Source organism: Gallus gallus, chromosome 31, assembly GCF_016699485.2.
Source record: "Gallus gallus isolate bGalGal1 chromosome 31, bGalGal1.mat.broiler.GRCg7b, whole genome shotgun sequence".
In the NCBI taxonomy this organism is placed as follows: Eukaryota; Metazoa; Chordata; class Aves; order Galliformes; family Phasianidae; genus Gallus; species Gallus gallus.
The window spans coordinates 1,233,531-1,256,737 of record NC_052562.1 but is presented as its reverse complement, the minus strand read 5'-3'; the positions used below and the strand labels follow the sequence as shown (position 1 = coordinate 1,256,737).

General features: G+C 49.0%; 1 protein-coding gene across 2 annotated transcripts in view; it reads left to right on the top strand.

Annotated features, from left to right (window-relative positions):
* The window catches only part of LOC112531053, a 53,251-nt gene that overhangs the window by 22,645 nt on the left and 7,399 nt on the right, over positions 1 to 23,207 (top strand). Inside the window, exons 2-9 of one of the 2 annotated variants that reach the window (XM_040654420.2) lie at positions 5,938 to 5,982; positions 6,164 to 6,457; positions 7,217 to 7,255; positions 7,441 to 7,536; positions 7,618 to 7,642; positions 7,877 to 7,911; positions 8,223 to 8,254; positions 8,443 to 8,592. In XM_040654420.2, the coding sequence (XP_040510354.1) occupies positions 5,938 to 5,982; positions 6,164 to 6,457; positions 7,217 to 7,255; positions 7,441 to 7,536; positions 7,618 to 7,642; positions 7,877 to 7,911; positions 8,223 to 8,254; positions 8,443 to 8,478 (602 nt within the window). In that variant the 3' untranslated portion in view covers positions 8,479 to 8,592. Of the gene's footprint in view, positions 1 to 5,937; positions 5,983 to 6,163; positions 6,458 to 7,216; positions 7,256 to 7,440; positions 7,537 to 7,617; positions 7,643 to 7,876; positions 7,912 to 8,222; positions 8,255 to 8,442; positions 8,593 to 23,207 lie in introns of those variants that run through there. The other variant, XM_040654423.2, reaches the window with a different exon arrangement.

Genomic DNA, 23,207 nt, shown 5'->3' with positions numbered 1-23,207 from the left:
CTCCTTGCACTGAGCAATGTGTTCACTCCAACCCCGTGGCAACACCTCATCATGTACGTGTCCAGGGGCTGTCATGGATGTTCCCATGAGGGAGTGCTTCCTTCTCCAATCCCAAGGTAATCCCTTTTTTCCATGGTTGATCACACAGGTAATGCTGCCCTGCACAAGGAGGTCCCCAGGGTCCCATTCCCACCCTCTTTTTCACAAGCCTTTTTCACTGTTGTCCCTGTGTTGACCATGGCTTCCAGGGGACTGATTGGAGAGATAGGGACAGTGGGGAGTGATGGGCACATTGTGCTCCAATGGGGACATTGGAGTTGAATGGGGACTGAAAGAGGAGACGAGATGGTTGAGGTGTGTCGGCATCCCCGGAGCACAGGGTTGATCCCTCACCTCTAGGTACAGTGGTTCACACCCACCTGGTCTCCACAGCCTCAGAATCATGGAATCATGGAATCTTTAGAGTTGGAAGGGACCTGTGCAAGCCATCGAGTCCAGTCCCCAGGGACGGAGCACCAGCCACATCTCTAGGCAACCTGTTCCAGTGCCTCACCTCCTCACGGTGAGGAGTGCACTGTTAGGGGCAGTGAGTAAGAAAACACTTGGCACTTGTATTATTCTTTGTTTCCCAAGTACCGTCAGCAGTTGAAATCTGAAGAACAATAAAGAATCTGAAAAGGAAATCCAATTAGTGTCGCCTATAACCATATCAACAAGAAAGCCTCAGATTTGTCCTAATGATACATGGTACTTTGATCTATACCTGATACCCAATCACTGTGGTAAAAACAAATCCTGATAGAACTATACTCCATCCGGGAAAGCATAGAATGTACGCCCATCAGAAGGGGAGAAAATATCAGACAATTGAGGCAAACGTATGCACCGTGGGAGAACAGAAGGATTTATTTCAAAGAGGAATACCAACACAGCCCAAGACATTGGTCTTGACACTATACAAAATATCTGCTCTTTTCCAATAGCTCCTGACGAACCCTTCTCCTTGTTGCAGGGAAAAAGAGAAAGCAAAGATCCGGTAAAGCCCCTTCACTACTCATGAAAACCAGTCTTAGTTGATCTGCCACCAACACGACAAGTACTTCCCATTCTCAAAGCACCACTGAATTTTTGTACGTGGGAAGGTTCCAACGCCCACAGGTAAGAACATCGTATTCAGACTCAGTGGATAATCCCATCCTTGTCATCTTTGGATTCTCTGTATCTACGTATACAGGTTATGAGAAGAGGCAATGCAAGACCCTTGTTAACCATGACGGTATTAATGCTTGCGTGCACTTCTTGTTTGCTCACATTTGTGATTGCCATGTGTTACATTACAAAATATATTAGCCATGGGCATGGTGTTACTGAAATAAGAAGGACTGTGCAATGTAGAATCAAAGATCGAAGAGGGAGAGACTGCTGCATCAGCATCCACAATGCCATCATCTAATCTGAAGAAGCTCAAACAAAGCGGAGACAGTGAACGGACTGCTGAACTGTTTCATGCACTGTTTTGAGGCATGGAATCCAAATCCATGCTGAGATTGTGGAGACTCGTGGGATGGGGGAAACGGTTGGTGTGAATGGCAGCAGCTGTGAGCACCCACCTGGTTGTCTGCTCTTAATGAGCACATAACCTGGTGTTCTATTCTTAATGAGCACCCGCCTGGCATTCTAATCTTCATGAGTTTTCCAGGTCATGGAATTGTAACACTGAGGCCTAGCATGGTCTAGACACCTAAGCAAGACGTATGTCAGTGCAGCCGTTGAGCCTGTTTGTCACACAGCCCCCAGCCTACCCTCTCCTCTAACAGAATGTAGCTAAAGTTTGGGAAAGCCCTGCCTCCTGTTACTTTATGTTTCTGAAGAATGCCTGTTCCAAGAGAGTGCTTAGGTAAACTGCATATTCTGCAGAGCCACGTGGGGATGGGCCCAGATCTTGCTCCGTTGATGAAACTCAGCAGTGAGCCACTTGTAATGAGCTGGTGCATCCATGCACATACCCACAAGTCCACTGAAGCTTCTGCAGCTACAGTTAGCATCTTGATATTCCACTGAAATTTGGCTTTGGCTCTTGAATCTGTGCTCTAATACAGGTTTTTTTGGTCTCAAGCACTACTACAATTGTGCCTGTGGTTGGCCGTGGGTCCCACTGATCCTCACACTGTGTTTGTAAAAAGCTGGGAGGGAAACTTTATTTGATGTTTATTTTTTGTCAGTATATCATACCAATGTACATTAATTAAAGCCAGAAGTATTTAAAAAATGAGAGTTGATCATGCAAAGTAAGTAACAACACAGCAATTCTTTAACTATGTTTTTTGTGGGTGTTCAAACTCAGACTCTGCTTTTTCTTCTGCTAGAACCAGAGTTATGGTGCTAAGCAGTATGGACAGTGCATCATAATCCTTTTTCCAAGAAGTTACCAATTCCCTTCACTTGACATTCTGTTCAGTGGTCAGTGCTTCGCCAACTCCGAGGACTAAGGAAATCTTCTGTGCCTCTGTGTCACACAGATTGGTTCTGTTCTGTCGCCACGTCAGCAATTGATTAAACAGCAGAACAAAAGTGAAAGTGAAAGCAATTCCAGTAGCGAGCTGCACACCCATGTATGGTTGGATTCTGCAGACTGGTAAGGCTGTGCTTTCGGCTCTCAAGAGCTCTGTATGGTTTTTGAGTTTCCTTATCTCTTGGCCAGTCTCATGGCAGTTGCATGATTTCTGTGTGGACCACAAATTCCTCAACAAGACATTCAAATGTGTTCACACAGGGGTATAGAAGTCTTAAATATTTACAAGCGTGTATGTCTGGGCTTACCAGACTCAAGCCTGCCTGAATGTAATGGGGACAAATGAATAGGTCTGTGGCAGACAGGTATTTATTCAGGTAAGAATCTGTATGGATGGATGGATCTCGGAAAGATGGAAGGTTTGCACTCGGTGAGACATAGAAGTAAAAGCCAAAGGACACAAAGGCAAAGAAGTGGGCATATGGTTAAAACAATCTTTACTACTGACTGTGAAATAAATCCCTTCTTGTTTCCAAATACATACCCAATCAATGAATCGATGTTCAGAGATCATTCAAGAAGGGATGTGAAAGATGAAAGATGCCCGGAGGTCCCTGCAAGTTGGGGCAGGTGTGACTTTTATATCCTGCTCCTGCCCCCTGGCAGAACGATAGCAGTAAACAACAAGAACTCCCATATCCATCCTATGTCAGTGGGCTATTCATGGGCAGCATCATCTCCAGCAGCATCCTCTTCCATGCACTTAGCAAGAGTCTCACATTTCCTTTATGCAAAGTCTGAGTCTGTGTTATGATTTTATGTTTTGATTGATCAAAAATTCAACCCAAACTGCAGAGTCCATCCAGGTGACTGAAGAGACTCAGCATCTGAGAATTCTAGGAACTGAGTGAAACTGTAAGCCTTGTAGATAAGGCAGGCAAGACAAGTAAGGAAGATCTCAAAAGACACAGCAACACATGCTAACCATTCACATTCCCTACCTATGGACTCAGGTTGAGTAGGAGATTAATAATTCATCTTGCCTTGAGATAAAGCACATCAAATATGGCAGCCCTTGAGGGAGTGCTCTACAGACTTGGTGCAAGATAATCAGCAGATGGGAGCTATCTACACTAGCAGAAGGAATAGAAATTGAAGAATATTTTTTGATAAAAAATCCCATAAGTGCTTTTGGGATTCATTGTAGGTGTTTGGACCACAGCCTGGCTGTGACACAATCCGTGCCTTTGCCTTTGCTCTCTGTTCATGTGTGCCATGGAATAACTGCTCTGAGCTGGGGGACTCAGAGCAATAAATTCTGCCTGAGGAATAAAGACACACTCTGTGCTGCTAACAGGCACCTTACAGCACCTTTCATCAAAAACCAGCTGGAAAACGGACAAACGCAGGGGGAATCCTGCCCCACAGACCTAAAGCCCTTCCCACCTGAATGGAAACACTCGGTCTGTCTTCGTCATTCAGCCCAGAGCAAAGCAACTGCAGTCATGCCGTGCAAGAGGTGTTGTTCTTTGCAGCCCATCAGCCCTCTGCACTCACACACCTCTATGGTTTTGGTCCCTCAGACTGGAGATGTGCAGCTGCTGCTCTTTTAAATGCCGCTTCCAGCCCAGCTCCATACAAACAAAGCATCACGGAGAAATACATCTTTCTGAGGCAGCAGTCGGGTGAATCTGGTGTGGGAGGAAAGTTCTCCTTCCTAAACAGAAGAGGCATTACTGTGTGCATGAAGCTGTAGTCTGGCCAGACTAACAAAGGGGGATACAAAAATAGCACAGGCAGATTCTGAGCACGCAGGAGGTTCATTGCTCACCACAGAGTGAGTTCTCAGCACATGGCCACGTTTTGTGGGTCTGTTGATCATCTCCATGGGCAGATGCAGGGCCTGAGCTGAGTTCCTCCATTCTCAGCACAGAGAGCAGAACTGCAGCCGTGGTCCTGCTCTGCCACGTTTTGTGGGTCTACAGGTTGCATCATGGGCAGATGCAGGGGCAGAGTTCGCAGTGGATGAGTTCCCCACAGAGGAGTGGGGAGAGGCACAGGTTAATTTTCCTGCTGAGATTGTAATTGAAGTGATAATTGCTTGTGGTGATTACAGCAGTAATACTGAGTGGAAAGTTGCTTTCTGCGGGTGGAGTTCTGCAGGTGGTGGAGAGTGTGTAGCAGCACTGAAGGCACTGGTTTTCTTCTGGGCCTCTCACTGTTGGGATGTTCCCTTAAGGGTGCAGTGCAATGGGGCTGAGAGTAGAGTCAAAGGAGCATGGACACAGGGGGGAGATGGAGTAGAATGCAGAAGAGGTGCCATGTCAAGCAACAAGATGTTGTATTTAATGTGAGCTTATAAACAAGGGCAGCAACTGATTACACAGTTTAATGGTGATAGGAAAAAAGAGAAAGGATCTGTACTGAAAGAGGAGTGATTCAGTTTAGATGCTAGAAGAAAATTCTTGATTCTGAGGGTGTTGCGGCACTAGCACAGATGCCCATTGAAACAGTGCATGCCTGGAGGTGCTCCAGGATGGGTTAAATGGGGCCATAGGTTTTAATGAGTCTATGGCTAACCGCATAATCTTTCAGGTCCTCTCCAGATCAAACCATTTTCTTTGATGACTCTGCGATAGACTGGAGATGGCCAGGAGGTTGCAAGAAAACAGAGCAAGGAGGAGAGCTGACGCAAAGAGACCGATGGGACACTGCATGCAGAATGGGGGCATGATCAGCAAGAACAGGTGGGCATAAGGGGGAGAAGGGAGAAGATTCCTCCCTTTAAGAAACAGGAAACACAGACCATGATGAGGTGTCTGACGTCCCCAAATAAAAGCGGTAGCTCGGCAGACACGACAGATGCACCATGGGCTGCATCACAGTATCTCACCGTGGGTAACTCTGTCAGCTAGAAAAATACCACAGGACAGGTCCTGGGGTTGCAATGCAAACCAGTGTCCATCTGCATGCAGCTGACATCAAAGTAGGCGCTGTGAGAAGAGATCTCCAAAAGATGTTGGGGGAAGCGCAATGGACCATGGCATGTCCTCGTGTCCCTGCCCTCCTGCTGCTGGTGGTGTTTGGTGAGTTGGGGATGCTGTGTGAAGTGGGGAACCATGCCTGGAGCAGGAATCCCACCAGAAATAGGCTTGGGATGGTGCTGAGGGCAGTGGTGCAGTAGGTGAAGGGTGTAGGCGTGCTCCAAAAATACGTGGGTTACAAATGCTGGGTGCTTTAGAAAGATAGGGAACAGTACTTGAAGCAGCAAACGCACCACAAATGGACCTGAGCTTTCTCAGAGACACTGTATGGGGATAGGCAGACGGGATGGTGCCTAGTCCTCCGTGGGGACATGGGTGGGAACATCTGGGTGAGCAGGGCGTTATCCCTCTAACCAAAACCCTCTCTGTCCCGCGGTGCAGGTACTGGTGTGAGCACCCAGAACACCTGCATCTCCAGGGCTGATGGTGAGTGTGAGAATGGGTCCAGAAAAAGAAGACATCCTGGGGGAGAATATGGGAAGAGAGAAAAGCAGTTTTCCTCCCTGAATTCCCAATGTCCATCTCTGGAGTGCTGATTGTCTGTGCCTTGTGATTCAATGTGTTTTTCAAGCAATGAGGTGGTGGAATCCCTGTGCCATCTCTCCAGGTACTCTCCAGGCTCCAGTCCTGGTCCTTAACGCATCCAGTGCTCAGGAAGGAGAAGTTGTCCTGGCTCGATGTGTCTTTCAGAAACAGTTTCCTGCTACCCGAATTGTCTTGTGCAAGGATGGGTTGGAGGTGTACAGTGTGAAGGTCCAAGAGGGAAGGGTCATGAACTCCATGCTGCTGAACATCACTGAGAGAAGTGCGGGGACATACACATGTTTCTACCAGCAGAGGAGCACGAAAAACTGGCTGAGGAGCTCTCCCCTCAGCCCTCCCTTGGACCTGCAGGTCACAGGTGGGATGTGACACCAGGGTTGTGCGGACGCAGGGGATGAGGAGCTGAACACCACATAGATTTTCTGGATCAAGAAATGCCATAGAGAGAAGTGGGCTCTGTAATGGTCTCCCTCTCCATCCCGTGGTGCAGAAATGGGGCACTGCAGTGCCCAGGCTCAGGAAGCAGGTGCAGGGTTTGGGCACGATCCCTTTTGTGGGAAGGGATGCTGCAAGGGTTATTCAAAAAATGTTTTGAGAATAAGGAATGGAAACTCGGGTGATTTCCAAGTGTGAGGTTGTTTCTCACTGTGTGAGCTCCTATGCAGCAAGAAGATGATGCTGTGGCCATAGCGTGGGGATGGCCAGATGTTGGTGTGCTTTGGGATCTGGGTGCCTCTACCTGCTTCAACAAAACCACCTAAAAGAGGCTTTAGATGGCGGCAGGAGGGGAAATGCATTATGGAGTCTTGCAATTGGGATGCTGCCATCCTACATCAACATACTTGTCCTTTCTTATCCACAAGGTGAAGTAGAGAATTGTGCTGCAGTATCATACAGTGCACGGTTGCATCTCTGCCATGCATTTTTAAATCCAGCATAGTTTACGTAATCAGATTGAAGGGAACCTACATCATTCTATGTGTCTCAGGAGAAGGGCAGGCTCAGTGGGCACCTTCCTATGGCTGCAAGCCCTGCCCCATAGCAATGCACTCAGGAGCCGTGTTCATGCAGAGGTGAGAGTTCGGGGGATACTCAGCCCATTCATTTGTCCCCCCAGGCCATGTGCCCAGATCCACGGAAGAGACAGCACATGCCGGTGAGAGGCTCCCCTTTGGTCCTGTTGACCCTGTCCCTTACTGTTGTGCTCATCGCTCCCTGTGTCCCCATACCATCACTACATCCCCATCACACCCCACTGTCTGCATCACCCTGCTCTGACCCCATCACATTCCCGTGTCCCCATCCTATTCATTAGTCCCCATCACTCCGCTTTGTCCCCAGACTCACACACCCCGTTGGGCCCCATAGTCATCGCTGTGGCACCAGTGGGTGTCACCCTGCTCCTGTCTGCAGCCTCCTGCTGGATCATCAAGAAAGGTCAGGGCTTATGGGCTTCTAAGTACTGTGTGGGATCCATGAGGCTGTCAAAGCTCTGATGTGGGACTCTTCTTCTTTCAGATGCTTGTGGGAAGAGATGCTGTAGGTGAGCAGGAAGTGGCAGGTCTGGGTAATTGGTGGGCATCTGGGACCCTGGGGTGCTGCTCCTTTTTCAGTGTGAGCTTTGTCAGTGGATTCCCTCGTGTAGAGGAGGGATTGCAGTACAATAGGAGATGGAGGCACTTTTCCCTGGGAATATCTCCAGTGGCCCTTGGCTGCTTTGTGGAACCTCAATGCCTTTTCTCTCTGCTCTCTCTGTCTCTCTCCATGGTGCTGGTAGTGCTGAGGGATCTCCTGCCGACCACGATTCTTACTGTAAGTTTCAGTCCCTTGCACCCTTCCTTTCTAGGCATTGAGTACAATGCAGAGATGACCCCAAATGTTGTATTTTAAGTCAGTATTATCTCCACGTGCTCATGACAATCAGTATCGTGCAGAAGCAAAACCCGCCTCCCTACAGCACAGGGCATTTTCTTGGGGCTGCAAGGCAGACCTCAGGAGCCACTGTATGAAGCTGTAAGGGTGATGATTTTAGCAGAGGATGCCCACGGGTGCATTTGTGCTGGTGGCTGGGGAAGGTGTCTCCCCTGCTGATGGCTGGGCACTCATTCAGGATCTCCCTGCAGATGCCAATGTGGATGAAATGAGGAGAGTGAAGGTGAGTTGTGCTCTTGCAGAGGCCTGCAGGTTGAGCGTGCATTTTTTTGTCTGCAGAAGGCATGGCTTTGGAGGGGGAATGCCAGCTCAGTTGTCACGGTGTGCAGTTCCCCTCCTGCCACATTCCCATGGGGAATGCTGCATGGCCGTGCTGTGGGACCACTGTAATTCCTTGTTTGTGTTTTGAAGGCCTCTGGAATACAAAGCTCTGAAGTTTGTACATAGGACAGAATGTCAGAAAGTGAGAGGCGATGCACCCCTTTCTCTGCAAGAACAAGGGGGAAAGCACAGCAGAGGTGACACTTATCAATAAAAGCATGAAATCCTTCTGCATCAGAATGAAGTTTGTGTACTTCTGTCTGAATGCACTCTGAGGGTGCCCATCTGTCCATAGGGGCTGTGACAGAATTCTTGTGCTTGGGGCTCATGGGAGGTATCAAAACAGGGCCATCCTGGGCATCTCCAGAGCTTCTTCCACCTAAAGCCACAGCAGTAATGCGTAAGCGCAGCTCATCACTTCATGATGTCTTTGATTCAAAACCGTGGTGAGCTTGATGATGCATAACAACAGCTCAGCACTTGCCGATGTCTCTAAAATAGCTGTGATATTTTATTGATATTCTAGGTGGTCCATACATAAGCAAGTCATACATCTTAGTGGCTAGAAATAATGGGAGAGCATACCCCATGAACCCAAAAGCCCCATGTTCTGCCCCAAGAGCCCTCTGCAAGAAAACACCATGGCCGTGACGCAGTCCTGGTTGCCTTGGCATGCTGAAGCCTATGCATCTGTGCTGAGGGTCATCTGCTTCACGGGAGGCTGGAGGGGAAAGGAAAGCCCTGTTATTGCAGCTGCAGCCTGCAAGCCCTGCACAAGGAGGCTCCAGGAGCGCTGGAGGGAGCTGCATGCATTGGAGAAGCAGGCAGGAGTCAGCTAGCGAAAGTCAGAGCAGATCTGGGTTGGAAAACAAGGGGAGGCATTTGCCGTAGACTGAGGTAGAGTGGCTTGTGACTCAGAAATTAAATCTTGTGATTTGCAGTTTTTGTGCAAGTAAAGAGATGCATGAGCAAGCGTACAAAAATGAAAATGCGATTTCTGTGGAGCATATCACTTTGGTTTTGGGTGAGAAGGGCCCTGACTCACCTTGTCCCTTCGAAAGTGGGCAATGGTCGAGTCTGTGGGGAAAAAAAACACACTATGAGTGCTCAGTATTCATGTGGGAAGGGGGGCGACCCACCACTGGTTTGGGCAGCAGACCCCGCGGGGCTCTGGACTGACTGTCCACCCCCGTTGCACCACTCTGAAGGAAGATTTGGAGGACCAGAGACGCAGGGCTTTGGGGGGGCATTTTCCCATCATTTGAGGCATTTTCTATATTTACACAGCACATCTGAGCCTGCTGCTCTGCAATGAAATTCAAGCTGCAAACAGAGCAAGGTGCAGGTGTGGTGGCGTTATATCCCCCATCCCCGACCACAGCATCCCCCCTTTGCAGCTGCCTGCACATGCAGAGCAAATATCTATGAGATATTTCCCCACTGCTGTCTGTGTGCACAGCAATATCCTCCAGTGCAGGGCTGAGCTTTGGTCTGTGCTTGAAACAAACACCATAGTGAGGGGAACTGTAGATGGGAGAACAGCAGAGTCTGAAGTGTGAGACCCGCTGTGCAAATGGGATTTGTCACTATGAGCACAGTGATGAAAGCACCCTGGAGAAACTGACTCTTGAGAAATGGTTTTTGCATGTCCAAGTGGGAAAGGGACAGGTGGGATGGCAAATGGGAGCCCAAGGGAAGGGGGTCCCCATGGAAAAGGGGTGCCCAGCACTCACACTGGATTTCTCCATAGTCGGTGGCTTGCACCTGCTGGCTGGGAACGTGCTGCTGCCTGTGGATTGAGGGAAAATGGATTTGGGGTGGATGTTTGCTGCAGGGGGCCAGGACTGTTATTCATTTGGATGAAGCCTCCTTGCATCAGGCACTGCATTCAGTCCAACCCCACGGCAATCCCTCATCCTCCAGGCATCCACGTGCTATGAGTAATGTTACCATGAGGAAATCCTTCCTTCTCCAACACCATGGCAGTCCCTTCCTGTTATGGGGGAACTCACAGATAATGCTGCCCTGCAAAAGGACTTCCCCAAGTTCCCAAATGCTCTCAGTCGTCCCCTCCCAGCCTTCCTTCTCACCTTCGGCATCTCTCCCGGCAGGCACCTGTAAGAAAAACAGTCTCACATCAAAGCTGTGGCAGCCTCATGGATCCCCCACAGTCCCCTCAAGTCCTCACCTTTCCTAATGGTCCAGAAGGTGGCTGCAGACAGCAGGAGGGTGACAGTAACTGATACCACATGAATGACTGTGAGGTTCAGAGGAGTGTTGGTGTCTGGGGACACAGAGGGTGATGGGGTCAGATGGGAGTGACGCAGAAGTTGGGGTGTAACAGCGCCATAGAGATGAGATGGGAAAAGAGGGGAGGGATAGGGAAAAGGAAGAAGGGATGGGGTCAGTAGGAGCAAAGGAGAGTCCCTCACCTGCAGTTACGGTTCCTGCTGAGGAATTGGACACATGACCTGGACAGACATATGGATGGGCTGAGTGTCACCAGTGCTCATAGCTCTGCATGGACACAGCTCCTGAGTGCACTGCTTCGGGGCAGGGTATGTAGGCCTTGGAAGATGCCCACAGAGCCAGCTCTGTCCCCTGAGACACGCGGGCTGACATGGGGTTTCTGCCATTCTGATGATCAATTATCTAAACTATGATGAATTTAGAAATGCATGGCAGAAATGCAACTGTGCACCGTATGATCCTGCAGCACAACTCTCTCCTTTCCTTGACCTTGTGGATAAGAAAGGACTAGTATGTTGCTCTGCCTCTATGGGATGGGATGGCAGCATCCCAAATGCAAGACTCCATCCTGCATCTCCCCTCCTGCCACCATCCAAAGGCTCTTTTTTGGTGGCTTGGATGCAGGTAGAGGCACACGGATCCCAAAGCACACCAACATCTGCCCAGCCTCACACTATGGCCACAGCATCATCTCGTTGCTGCATAGGAAATCAAACAAAAAGGAGCAACCTCACACCTGGAAATCACCCCAGTTTCCCTTCCGCATTCTCAAAACAGTTTTGGAATAACCCTTGGAGCATCCTTACCCAGGAAAGGGATCATGCCCAAATCCTGGGCCTGCTTTATGTACCTGGGCACTGCAGAGCCTCATTTCTGCAGCATAAGATCAAGACAGGAACCCTTCCAGAGCCATCCTCTCTCTATTGGCACCTCTTGCTGCACATGGGATATCCATGTGGTGTTAATTACCCCCCATCCCCTATGTCCTCACCACACTGGTGTCATGTCCCACCTGTGACATGTAGATCCAAGGGAGTGCTGAGGGGAGATCTCCTCAGCCAATTGCTCTTGTTCCTCTGCTGGTACCTACATGTGTATGTCCCACTGCTTCTTGCAGAGATGTTCATCAGCATGGAGTAGATGACCGTATCCTGATGGGCTTTCATGCTGTACAGTTCCATCCCATCCTTGCAGAAGACAATTCGGGCAGCAGGAACCCGCTTCAGAAGGACACATTGAGCCAGGACAACTTCCCCTTCCTGAGCTCTGGAAGGGTTAAGGAGCATGGCTGGAGCCTGGAGAGTACCTGGAGAGATGGCACAGGGATTCCACCAGCATCATTAGCTGCAAAACACACTGCATTCCAAGTCATGGAGAATCTGCCCTCCTGGGGTGGATATTGGGAATTCTGAGGCAATAAAGCCTTTCTCTCTTTCCATCTCCTCCCCCAGGATGTCTTCTTTTTCTGGACCCATTCTCACACTCACCATCAGCTGTGGAACTGCAGATGCCCTGGGTGCTCACAGCAGTACCTGCACCGTGGAGCAGAGAGGGGTTTGGTTAGAGGGACAGTGTCCTGCACACCCACATGTTTCTGTCCATGTCTCCAGTCTTCAGCAGTCACCACTCCACAAGTGTATCCCCTTCCTGTATCACCACTGTCTCCATTTGAGCAAGCCTAAATCCATTTGGGATAAGTTTTCTTTTCCAGATGCAGTCTCCTCTACTTCCAAAATCATGCTTTTGGTGCATGATTCCATCCCACACGTACTCTACCTCCACCCTCGGTACCATCTCAAGCCTCTTTGTGCTGGGCTTCTTCCTCCAAGCAGGGTTCCCTGCTACCCAAAGCAGCCCCAACTCACCAAACACCAGCAGCAGGAGGACATGGACATGGGGACACAGCATGGCCCATCCCACCAGCCCGCACATCTTTTGGAGATCTCTCCTCACGGTTCCTGCTTTGCTGTGAGCTGGGTGCAGATGGTCACAGGCTTGTGTTGCGAGCCTAGGACACGTGCTGTGTGTTTCTGCAGCTGACAGAGAGTTAGTCACAGCGAGAGGCTGTGATGCAGCCCATGATGCATTTTTCGCATCTGCAGAGCCCCTGCTTTTATTTCAGGACACATAGAGACCTTAGCAAATGCCGTGCTTCCTGTCTCTTGGGGGGAGGAAACTTCTCCCTTTTCCCTCTTTTCCCCACCTCTTCTTACTGAGTGTGACCTCATTCTGTATGCAGCGTCCGTTTTATCTCTTTTTGTCAGCTACCTTGTCTCTGTCCCCTCCCAAGCTCCTGTTCATCTCCAGCCTGCCAAAGAGCCATAAAATAGAGGTGCTTGGGTTGGAAGGGACATTAAAGAGCAAGGAGTCACTTATAGAATTGTAAAAACCAGCAAAACAAACAAACAAACAAACAAACAGTATAAGCACAGAATTAAAGAAGCCGACACCATACTGCCATTAGTTAGGAGCTCATTGCTTGTGTTCCAGTTGAGAAGGGCCACAGATCATTTTGTCCAGCCGCGAATGAGTGACGGTCACGTTCTCTCCATCCCCATTCAAGTGGGATTTTTCATCATGAGTCATGGGTTGCAAGCACTGTGGAGAAATTTTCCCTTGATGAATGGATTCAGCATGTACGAAGGAATGAGCAGGGTTGCTACCAGGAGCTCATGGCGAGAAGATCCCTGTGGATATGGGTTGCCCAGCACTCACACTGGATTCCTCCACAGCCGGTGCCTTCCAAATGCTGCCTGGATTGGGATCTGGGTGGGTCCAGGATTGATTTTCACTTGTAGAATGCCTCCTTGCATTGGGCAATGTGTTCAGTCCAACCCCATGGCAATCCCTCATCATGCATGTGTCCAGGGGCTGTCATGGATGTTTGCATGAGGGAGTACTTCCTTCTGCAATCCCAAGATAATCCCTTTTTTTCCATGGTTGAACTCACAGGTAATGCTGCCCTGCACAAGGATGTCCCCAGGGTCCCACTCCCCTCTTTTCCCACAAGCCTTTTCCACTGTTGTCACCGTGTTGACCATGGCTTCCAGGGGACTGATTGGAGAGATAGGGACAGTGGGGAGTGATGGGCACATTGTGCTCCAATGGGGACATTGGAGTTGAATGGGGACAGAATGAGGAGATGAGAAGACTGAGGTGTGTCGGCATCCCTGGAGCGCAGGGTTGATCCCTCACCTCTAGGTTCTGTGGTTCACACCCACCTGGTCTAAACAGGCAAAGAATCATGGAATCATAGAATGTTTAGAGTTGGAAGGGACCTATGCAAGCCATCGAGTCCAGCTCCTGTGAAGTGAACTGGGACACCACAGCTAGATCAGGTTGCCCAGGGCCTTATCCAGCCTAGCCTAGAAAGTCCCCAGGGACGGAGCACCAGCCAAATCTCTAGGCAACCTGTTCCAGTGCCTCACCTCCTCACGGTGAGGAGTGCACCGTTAGGAGCAGTGAGTAAGAAAACACTTGGCACTTGTATTATTCTTTGTTTCCCAAGTATCGTCAGCAGTTGAAATCTGAAGAACAATAAAGAATCTGAAAAGGAAATCCAATTAGTGTCGCCTATAACCATATCAACAAGAAAGCCTCAGATTTGTCCTAATGCTACACGGTACTTTGATCTATACCTGATACCCAATCACTGTGGTAAAAATAAATCCCGATAGAACTATACTCCATCCGGGAAAGCATAGAATGTACGCCCATCAGAAGGGGAGAAAATATCAGACAATTGAGGCAAACGTATGCACCGTGGGAGAACAGAAGGATTTATTTCAAAGAGGAATACCAACACAGCCCAAGACACTGGTCTTGACGCTATACAAAATATCTGCTCTTTCCCAATAGCTCCTGACAAACCCTTCTCCTTGTTGCAGGGAAAAAGAGAAAGCAAAGATCCGGTAAAGCCCCTTCACTACTCATGAAAACCAGTCTTAGTTGATCTGCCACCAACACGACAAGTACTTCCCATTCTCAAAGCACCACTGAATTTTTGTGTGTGGGAAGGTTCCAACGCCCACAGGTAAGAACATCGTATTCAGACTCAGTGGATAATCCCATCCTTGTCATCTTTGGATTCTCTGTATCTATGTATACAGGTTTTGAGAAGAGGCAATGCAAGACCCTTGTTAGCCATGACTGTACTAATGCTTGTGTGCACTTCTTGTTTGCTCACATTTGTGATTGCCATGTTTTACGTTCCAAAATAGGTTAGCCATGGGCATGGTGTTACTGAAATAAGAAGGACTGTGGGGTGTAGAATCGAAGAGGGAGAGACTGCTGCATCAGCATCCACCATGCCACCATCTAATCTGAAGAAGCTCAAACAAAGTGGAGGCAGTGAACGGACTGCTGAACTGTTTCATGCACTGTTTTGAGGCATGGAATCCAAATCCATGCGGAGATTGTGGAGACTCGTGGGATGGGGGAAAGGGTTGGTGTGAATGGCAATAGATGTGAGCACCCACCTGGTTGTCTGCTCTTAATGAGCACATAACCTGGTGTTCTATTCTTAATGAGCACCCGCCTGGCATTCTAATCTTCATGAGTTTTCCAGGTCATGGAATTGTAACACTGAGGCCTAGCATGGTGTAGACACCTAAGCAAGACATATACCAGTGCAGCCGTTGAGCCTGTTTGTCACACAGCCCCCAACCTACCCTCTCCTCTAACAGAATGTAGGTGAAGTTTGGGAAAGCCCTGCCTCCTGTTACTTTATGTTTCTGAAGAATGCCTGTTCCAAGAGAGTGCTTAGGTAAACTGCATATTCTGGAGAGCCATGTGGGGATGGGCCCAGATCTTGCTCCGTTGATGAAACTCAGCAGTGAGCCACTTGTAATGAGCTGGTGCATCCATGCACATACCCACAACTCCACTGAAGCTTCTGCAGCTACAGTTAGCATCTTTATATTCCACTGAAATTTGGGTTTGGCTCTTGAATCTGTGCTCTAATACAGGTTTTTTTGGTCTCAAGCACTACTACAATTGTGCCTGTGGTTGGCCGTGGGTCCCACTGATCCTCACAATGTGTTTGTAAAAAGCTGGGAGGGAAACTTTATTTGATGTTTATTTTTTGTCAGTATATCATACCAATGTACATTATTTAAAGCCAGAAGTAGTTAAAAAATGAGAGTTGATCATGCAAAGTAAGTAACAACACAGCAAGTCTTTAAATATGTTTTTTGTGGATGTTCAAACTCAGACTCTGCTATTTCTTCTGCTAGAACCAGAGTTATGGTGCTAAGCAGTATGGACAGTGCATCATAATCCTTTTTCCAAGAAGTTACCAATTCCCTTCCCTTGACATTCTGTTCAGTGGTCAGTGCTTCACCAACTCCGAGGACTAAGGAAATCTTCTGTGCCTCTGTGTCACACAGATTGGTTCTGTTCTGTCGCCACGTCAGCAATTGATTAAACAGCAGAACAAAAGTGAAAGTGAAAGCAATTCCAGTAGCAAGCTGCACACTCACGTATGGTTTGATTCTGCAGACTGGTAAGGCTGTGTTTTCGGCTCTCAAGAGCTCTGTATGGTTTTTGAGTTTCCTTATCTCTTGGCCAGTCTCATGGCAGTTGCATGATTTCTGTGTGGACCACAAGTTCCTCAACAAGACATTCAAATGTGTTCACACGGGTATAGAAGTCTTAAATATTCACAGGCGTGTATGTCTGGGCTTACCAGACTCAAGCCTGCCTGACTGTAATGGGGACAAATGAATACGTCTGTGGCAGACAGGTATTTATTCAGGTAAGAATCTGTATTAATGGATGGATCTCAGAAAGATGGAAGGTTTGCACTCGGTGAGAAATAGAAGTAAAAGCCAAAGGACACAAAGGCAAAGAAGTGAGCATATGGTTAAAATAATCTTTACTACTGACTGTGAAATAAATCCCTTCTTGTTTCCAAATACATACCCAAGCAATGAATCGATGTTCAGAGATCATTCAAGAAGGGATGTGAAAGATGAAAGGTGCCCGGAGGTCCCTGCGAGTTGGGGCAGGTGTGACTTTTATATCCTGCTCCTGCCCCCTGGCAGAACGATAGCAATAAACAACAAGAATTCCATATCCATCCTATGTCAGTGGGCTATTCATGGGCAGCATCATCTCCAGCAGCATCCTCTTCCATGCACTTAGCAAGAGTCTCACATTTCCTTTATGCAAAGTCTGAGTCTGTGTTATGATTTTATGTTTTGCTGATTGATCAAAAATTCAACCCAAACTGCGGAGTCCATCCAGGTGACTGAAGAGACTCAGCATCTGAGAATTCTAGACACTGAGTGAAACTGTAAGCCTTGTAGATAAGGCAGGCAAGTCAAGTAAGGAAGATCTCAAAAGACACAGCGACACATGCTAACCATTCACATTCCCTACCTATGGACTCAGGTTGAGTAGGAGATTAATAATTCATCTTGCCTTGAGATAAAGCACATCAAATATGGCAGCCCTTGAGGGAGTGCTATACAGACTTGGTGCAAGATAATCAGCAGATGGGAGCTCTCTACACTAGCAGAAGGAATAGAAATTGAAGAGCATTTTTGATAAAAAATCCCATAAGTGCTTTTGGGATTCATTGTAGGTGTTTGGACCACAGCCTGGCTGTGACACAATCCTAGCCTTTGCCTTTGCTCTCTGTTCATGTGTGTCATGCAGTAACTGCTCTGAGCTGGGGGACTCAGAGCAGTGTCATTCTGCCTGAGGAATAAGGACACACTCTGTGCTGCTAGCAGGCACCTTACAGCACCTTTCATCAAAAACCAGCTGGAAGATGGACAAACGCAGGGGGAATCCTGCCCCACAGACCTAAAGCCCTTCCCACCTGAATGGAAACACTCGGTCTGTCTTCGTCATTCAGCCCAGAGCAAAGCAACTGTGGTCATGCCGTGCAAAGAGGTGATGTTCTTTGCACCCCATCAGCCCTCTGCACTCACACACCTCTATGGTTTTGGTCCCTCAGACTGGAGATGTGCAGCTGCTGCTCTTTTAAATGCCGCTTCCAGCCCAGCTCCATGCAAGCAAAGCATCACGGAGAAATACATCTTTCTGAAGGAGCGGTGGGGTGAATCTTGTGTGGGAGGAAAGTTCTCCTTCCTAAACAGAAGAGGCGTTACTGTGTGCATGAAGCTGTAGTCTGGCCAGGCCAGAGAGCACAAAGAAAGGGGGATACAAAAATAGCACAGGCAGATTCTGAGCACGCAGGAGGTTCATTGCTCACCACAGAGTGAGTTCTCAGCACATGGTCACGTTTTGTGGGTCTGCTGATCATCTCCATGGGCAGATGCAGGGCCTGAGCTGAGTTCCTCCATTCTCAGCACAGAGAGCAGAACTGTAGCCGTGGTCCTGCTCTGCCACGTTTTGTGGGTCGACAGGTTGCATCATGGGCAGATGCAGGGCCAGAGTTTCCAGTGGATGAGTTCCCCACAGGGGAGTGGGGAGAGGCAGAGGTTAATTTTCCTGCCGAGATTGTAATTGAAGTGATAAGTGCTTGTGGTGATTACAGCAGTAATACTGAGTGGTTTCTGCTGGTGGAGTTCTGCAGGTGGTGGAGAGTGTGTAGCAGCACTGAAGGCACTGGTTTTCTTCTGGGCCTCTCACTGTTGGGATGTTCCCTTAAGGGTGCAGTGCAATGGGGCTGAGAGTAGAGTCAAAGGAGCATGGACACAGGGGGGAGATGGAGTAGAATGCAGAAGAGATGCCATGTCAAGCAACAAGATGTTGTATTTAATGTGAGCTTATAAACAAGGGCAGCAACTGATTACACAGTTTAATGGTGATAGGAAAAAAGAGAAAGGATCTGTACTGAAAGAGGAGTGGTTCAGTTTAGATGCTAGAAGAAAATTCTTGATTCAGAGGGTGTTGCGGCACTAGCACAGCTGCCCATTGAAGCAGTGCATGCCTGGAGGTGCTCCAGGATGGGTTAAATGGGGCCGTAGGTTTTTATGAGTCTATGGCTAACTGCATAATCTTTCAGGTCCTCTCCAGATCAAACCATTTTCTTTGATGACTCTGTGATAGACTGGAGATGGCCAGGAGGTTGCAAGAAAACAGAGCAAGGAGGAGAGCTGACGCAAAGAGACCGATGGGACCCTGCATGCAGAATGGGGGCATGATCAGCAAGATCAGGTGGGCATAAGGGGGAGAAGGGAGAAGATTCCTCCTTTAAGAAACAGGAAACACAGACCATGATGAGGTGTCTGACGTCCCCAAATAAAAGCGGTAGCTCGGCAGACACAACAGATGCACCATGGGCTGCATCACAGTCTCTCACCGTGGGTAACTCTGTCAGCTAGAAAAATACCACAGGACAGGTCCTGGGGTTGCAATGCAAACCAGTGTCCATCTGTATCCAGCTCACATCAAAGTAGGCGCTGTGAGAAGAGATCGCCAAAAGATGTTGGGGGAAGCACAGTGGACCATGGCGTGTCCTCGTGTCCCTGCCCTCCTGCTGCTGGTGGTGGTTGGTGAGTTGGGGATGCTGTGTGAAGTAGGGAACCATGCCTGGAGCAGGAATCCCACCAGAAATAGGCTTGGGATGGTGCTGAGGGCAGTGGTGCAGTAGGTGAAGGGTGTAGGCGTGCTCCAAAAATACGTGGGTTACAAATGCTGGGTGCTTTAGAAAGATAGGGAACAGTACTTGAAGCAGCAAACGCACCACAAATGGACCCGATCTTTCTCAGAGACACTGTATGGGGATAGGCAGACGGGATGGTGCCTAGTCCTCCGTGGGGACATGGGTGGGAACATCTGGGTGAGCAGGACATTGTCCCTCTAAACAAAACTCTCTCTGTCCCGTGGTGCAGGTACTGGTGTGAACACCCAGAACACCTGCATCTCCAGGGGCTGATGGTGAGTGTGAGAATGGGTCCAGAAAAAGAAGACATCCTGGGGGAGGAAATGGGAAGAGAGAAGAGCAGTTTTCCCCCCTGAATTCCCAATGTCCATCTCTGGAGTGCTGATTGTCTGTGCTTGTGATTCAATGTGTTTTGCAACCAATGAGGTGGTGGAATCCCTGTGCCATCTCTCCAGGTACTCTCCAGGCTCCAGTCCTGTTCCTTAACGCATCCAGTGCTCAGGAAGGAGAAGTTGTCTTGGCTCGATGTGTCTTTCAGAAACAGTTTCCTTCTACCCGAATTGTCTTGTGCAAGGATGGGTTGGAGGTGTATAGTGTGAAAGGTCCAAGAGGGAAGGGTCATGAGCTCCATGCTGCTGAACATCACTGAGAGAAGTGCGGGGACATACACATGTTTCTACCAGCAGAGGAGCACGAAAAACTGGCTGAGGAGCTCTCCCCTCAGCGCTCCCTTGGACCTGCAGGTCACAGGTGGGACATGACACCAGGGTGGTGGGGACACAGGGGATGGGGTGACTGAACACCACATAGATTTTCTGGATCAAGAAATGCCATAGAGAGAGTGGGCTCTGGAATGGTCTCCCTCTCCATCCCGTGGTGCAGAAATGGGGCACTGCAGTGCCCAGGCTAGGAAGCAGGTGCAGGGTTTGGGCACGATCCCTTTCCTGGGAAGGGATGCTGCAAGGGTTATTACAAAAATGTTTCGAGAATGAGGAAGGGAAACTGGGGTGATTTCCAAGTGTGGGGTGGTTTCTCACTGTGTGAGCTCCTAAGCAGCAAGAAGATGATGCTGTGGCCATAGTGTGGGGATGGCCAGATGTTGGTGTGCTTTGGGATCTGGGTGCCTCTACCTGCTTCAACAAAACCACCTAAAAGAGGCTTTAGATGGCGGCAGGAGGGGAAATGCATTATGGAGTCTTGCAATTGGATGCTGCCATCCCATCTACAGAGGCAGATCAACATACTAGTCCTTTCTTATCCACAAGGTGAAGTAGAGAATTGTGCTGCTGCAGTATCATACAGTGCACGGTTGCATCTCTGCCATGCATTTTTAAATCCAGCATAGTTTACGTAATCAGATCGAAGGGAACCTACATCATTCCATGTGTCTCAGGAGAAGGGCAGGCTCAGTGGGCACCTTCCTATGGCTGCAAGCCCTGCCCCATAGCAATGCACTCAGGAGCCGTGTTCATGCAGAGGTGAGAGTTCGGGGGATACTCAGCCCATCCATTTGTCCCCCCAGGCCTTGTGCCCAGATCCACGGAAGAGACAGCACATGCCGGTGAGAGGCTCCCCTTTGGTCCTGTTGACCCTGTCCCTTACTGTTGTCCTCATCCCTTCCCTGTGTCCCCATACCATCACTACATCCCCATCACACCCCACTGTCTGCATCACCCTGCTCTGACCCCATCACATTCCCGTGTCCCCATCCTATTCATTAGTCCCCATCACTCCACTTTGTCCCCAGACTCATACACCCCGTTGGCCCCATAGTCATCGCTGTGGCATCAGTGGCTGTCACCCTGCTCCTGTCTGCAGCCTCCTGCTGGATCATCAAGAAAGGTCAGGGCTTATGGGCTTCTGGGTACTGTGTGGGATCCATGAGGCTGTCAAAGCTCTGATGTGGGACTCTTCTTCTTTCAGGTGCTTGTGGGAAGAGATGCTGTAGGTGAGCAGGAAGTGGCAGGTCTGGGTAATTGGTGGGCATCTGGGACCCTGGGGTGCTGCTCCTTTTTCAGTGTGAGCTTTGTCAGTGGATTCCCTCGTGTAGAGGAGGGATTGCAGTACGATAGGAGATGGAGGCACTTTTCCCTGGGAATATCTCCAGTGGCCCTTGGATGCTTTGTGGAACCTCAATGCCTTTTCTCTCTGCTCTCTCTGTCTCTCTCCATGGTGCTGGTAGTGCTGAGGGATCTCCTGCCGACCACGATTTTACTGTAAGTTTCAGTCCCTTGCACCCTTCCTTTCTAGGCATTGAGTACAATGCAGAGATGATCCCAAATGCTGTATTTTAAGTCAGGATTATCTCCACGTGCTCATGACAATCAATGCTTATAAAGTTAATTTTTCCGGATATAGTCCCTATAGTATTCCGGCATCATCTCTCTAAACCTCCTTGACAAATATGGTCTCATTCTCTTCACCCTGCTATACAGTCTCCACTCCTGTAGCTGACACTGCTGGGAATTAACAAATGCTTCACTTTCAAACTCTGCACTGAGCAGATAGGTGTTCAGAGGAAATGTGTCTGTTCAGAGCACTTTTTGGGTGAGGACCATTCTCAGCAACAGAGCAGCCTCCACCCAATATCGTGCAGAAGCAAAACCCGCCTCCCTACAGCACAGGGCATTTCTTGGGGCTGCAAGGCAGACCTCAGGAGCCGCTGTAGGAAGCTGTAAGGGTGATGATTTTGGCAGAGGATGCCCAGGGTGCATCTGTGTTGGTGGCTGGGAAGGTCTCTCCCTGCTGATGGCTGGGCACTCATTCAGGATCTCCCTGCAGATGCCAACGTGGATGAAATGAGGAGAGTGAAGGTGAGTTGTGCTCTTGCAGAGGCCTGCAGGTTGAGCGTGCATTTTTTTGTCTGCAGAAGGCATGGCTTTGGAGGGGAAATGCCAGCTCAGTTGTCACGGTGGCGGTGCTCTGGCTGCAGTTCCCCTCCTGCCATGATCCCATGGGGAATGCTGCATGGCCATGCTGTGGGACCACTGTAATTCCTTGTTTGTGTTTTGAAGGCCTCTGGAATACACAGCTCTGAAGTTTGTACATAGGACAGATGTCAGAAAGTGAGAGGCGATCCACCCCTTTCTCTGCAAGAAGAAGGGGGAAAGCACAGCAGAGGTGACACTTATCAATAAAAGCATGAAATCCTTCTGCATCAGAATGAAGTTGGTGTACTTCTTCTGTCTGAATGCACTCTGAGGGTGCCCATCTGTCCATAGGGGCAGTGACAGAATCCTTGTGCTTGGGGCTCATGGGTAGGTATCAAGACAGGGCCATCCTGGGCATCTCCAGAGCTTCTTCCACCTAAAGCCACAGCAGTGATGTATAACGCGCAGCTCATCACTTCATGATGTCCTTTGATTCAAGAACGTGGTGAGCTTGATGATGCATAAGAACAGCTCAGCACTTACCGATGTCTCTAAAATAGCTGTGATATTTTACTGATATTCTAGTTGGACATGCATAAGCAATCATATATCTAGTGGCTAGAAATAATGGGAGAGCATAACCCCATGAACCCAAAAGCCCCATGTTCTGCCCCAAGAGCCCTCTGCAAGAAAACACCATGGCCGTGACGCAGTCCTGGTTGCCTTGGCATGCTGAAGCCTATGCATCTCTGCTGCGGGTCATCTGCTTCACGGGAGGCTGGAGGGGAAAGGAAAGCCCTGTTATTGCAGCTGCAGCCTGCAAGCCCTGCACAAGGAGGCTCCAGGAGCGCTGGAGGGAGCCGCACGCATTGGAGAAGCAGGCAGGAGTCAGCTAGCAGATCTGGGTTGGAAAACAAAGGGGAGGCATTGCCGTAGACTGAGGTAGAGTGACTTGTGACTCAGAAATTAAATCTTGTGATTTGCAGTTTTTGTGCAAGTAAAGAGATGCATGAGCAAGCGTACCAACATGATATGCCATTTCTGTGGAGCATATCCCTTTAGTTTTGGGTGAGAAGGGCCCTGACTCACCTTGTCCCTTCGAAAGTGGGCAATGGTTGAGTCTGTGGGGAAAAAAAAAACACACTATGAGTGCTCAG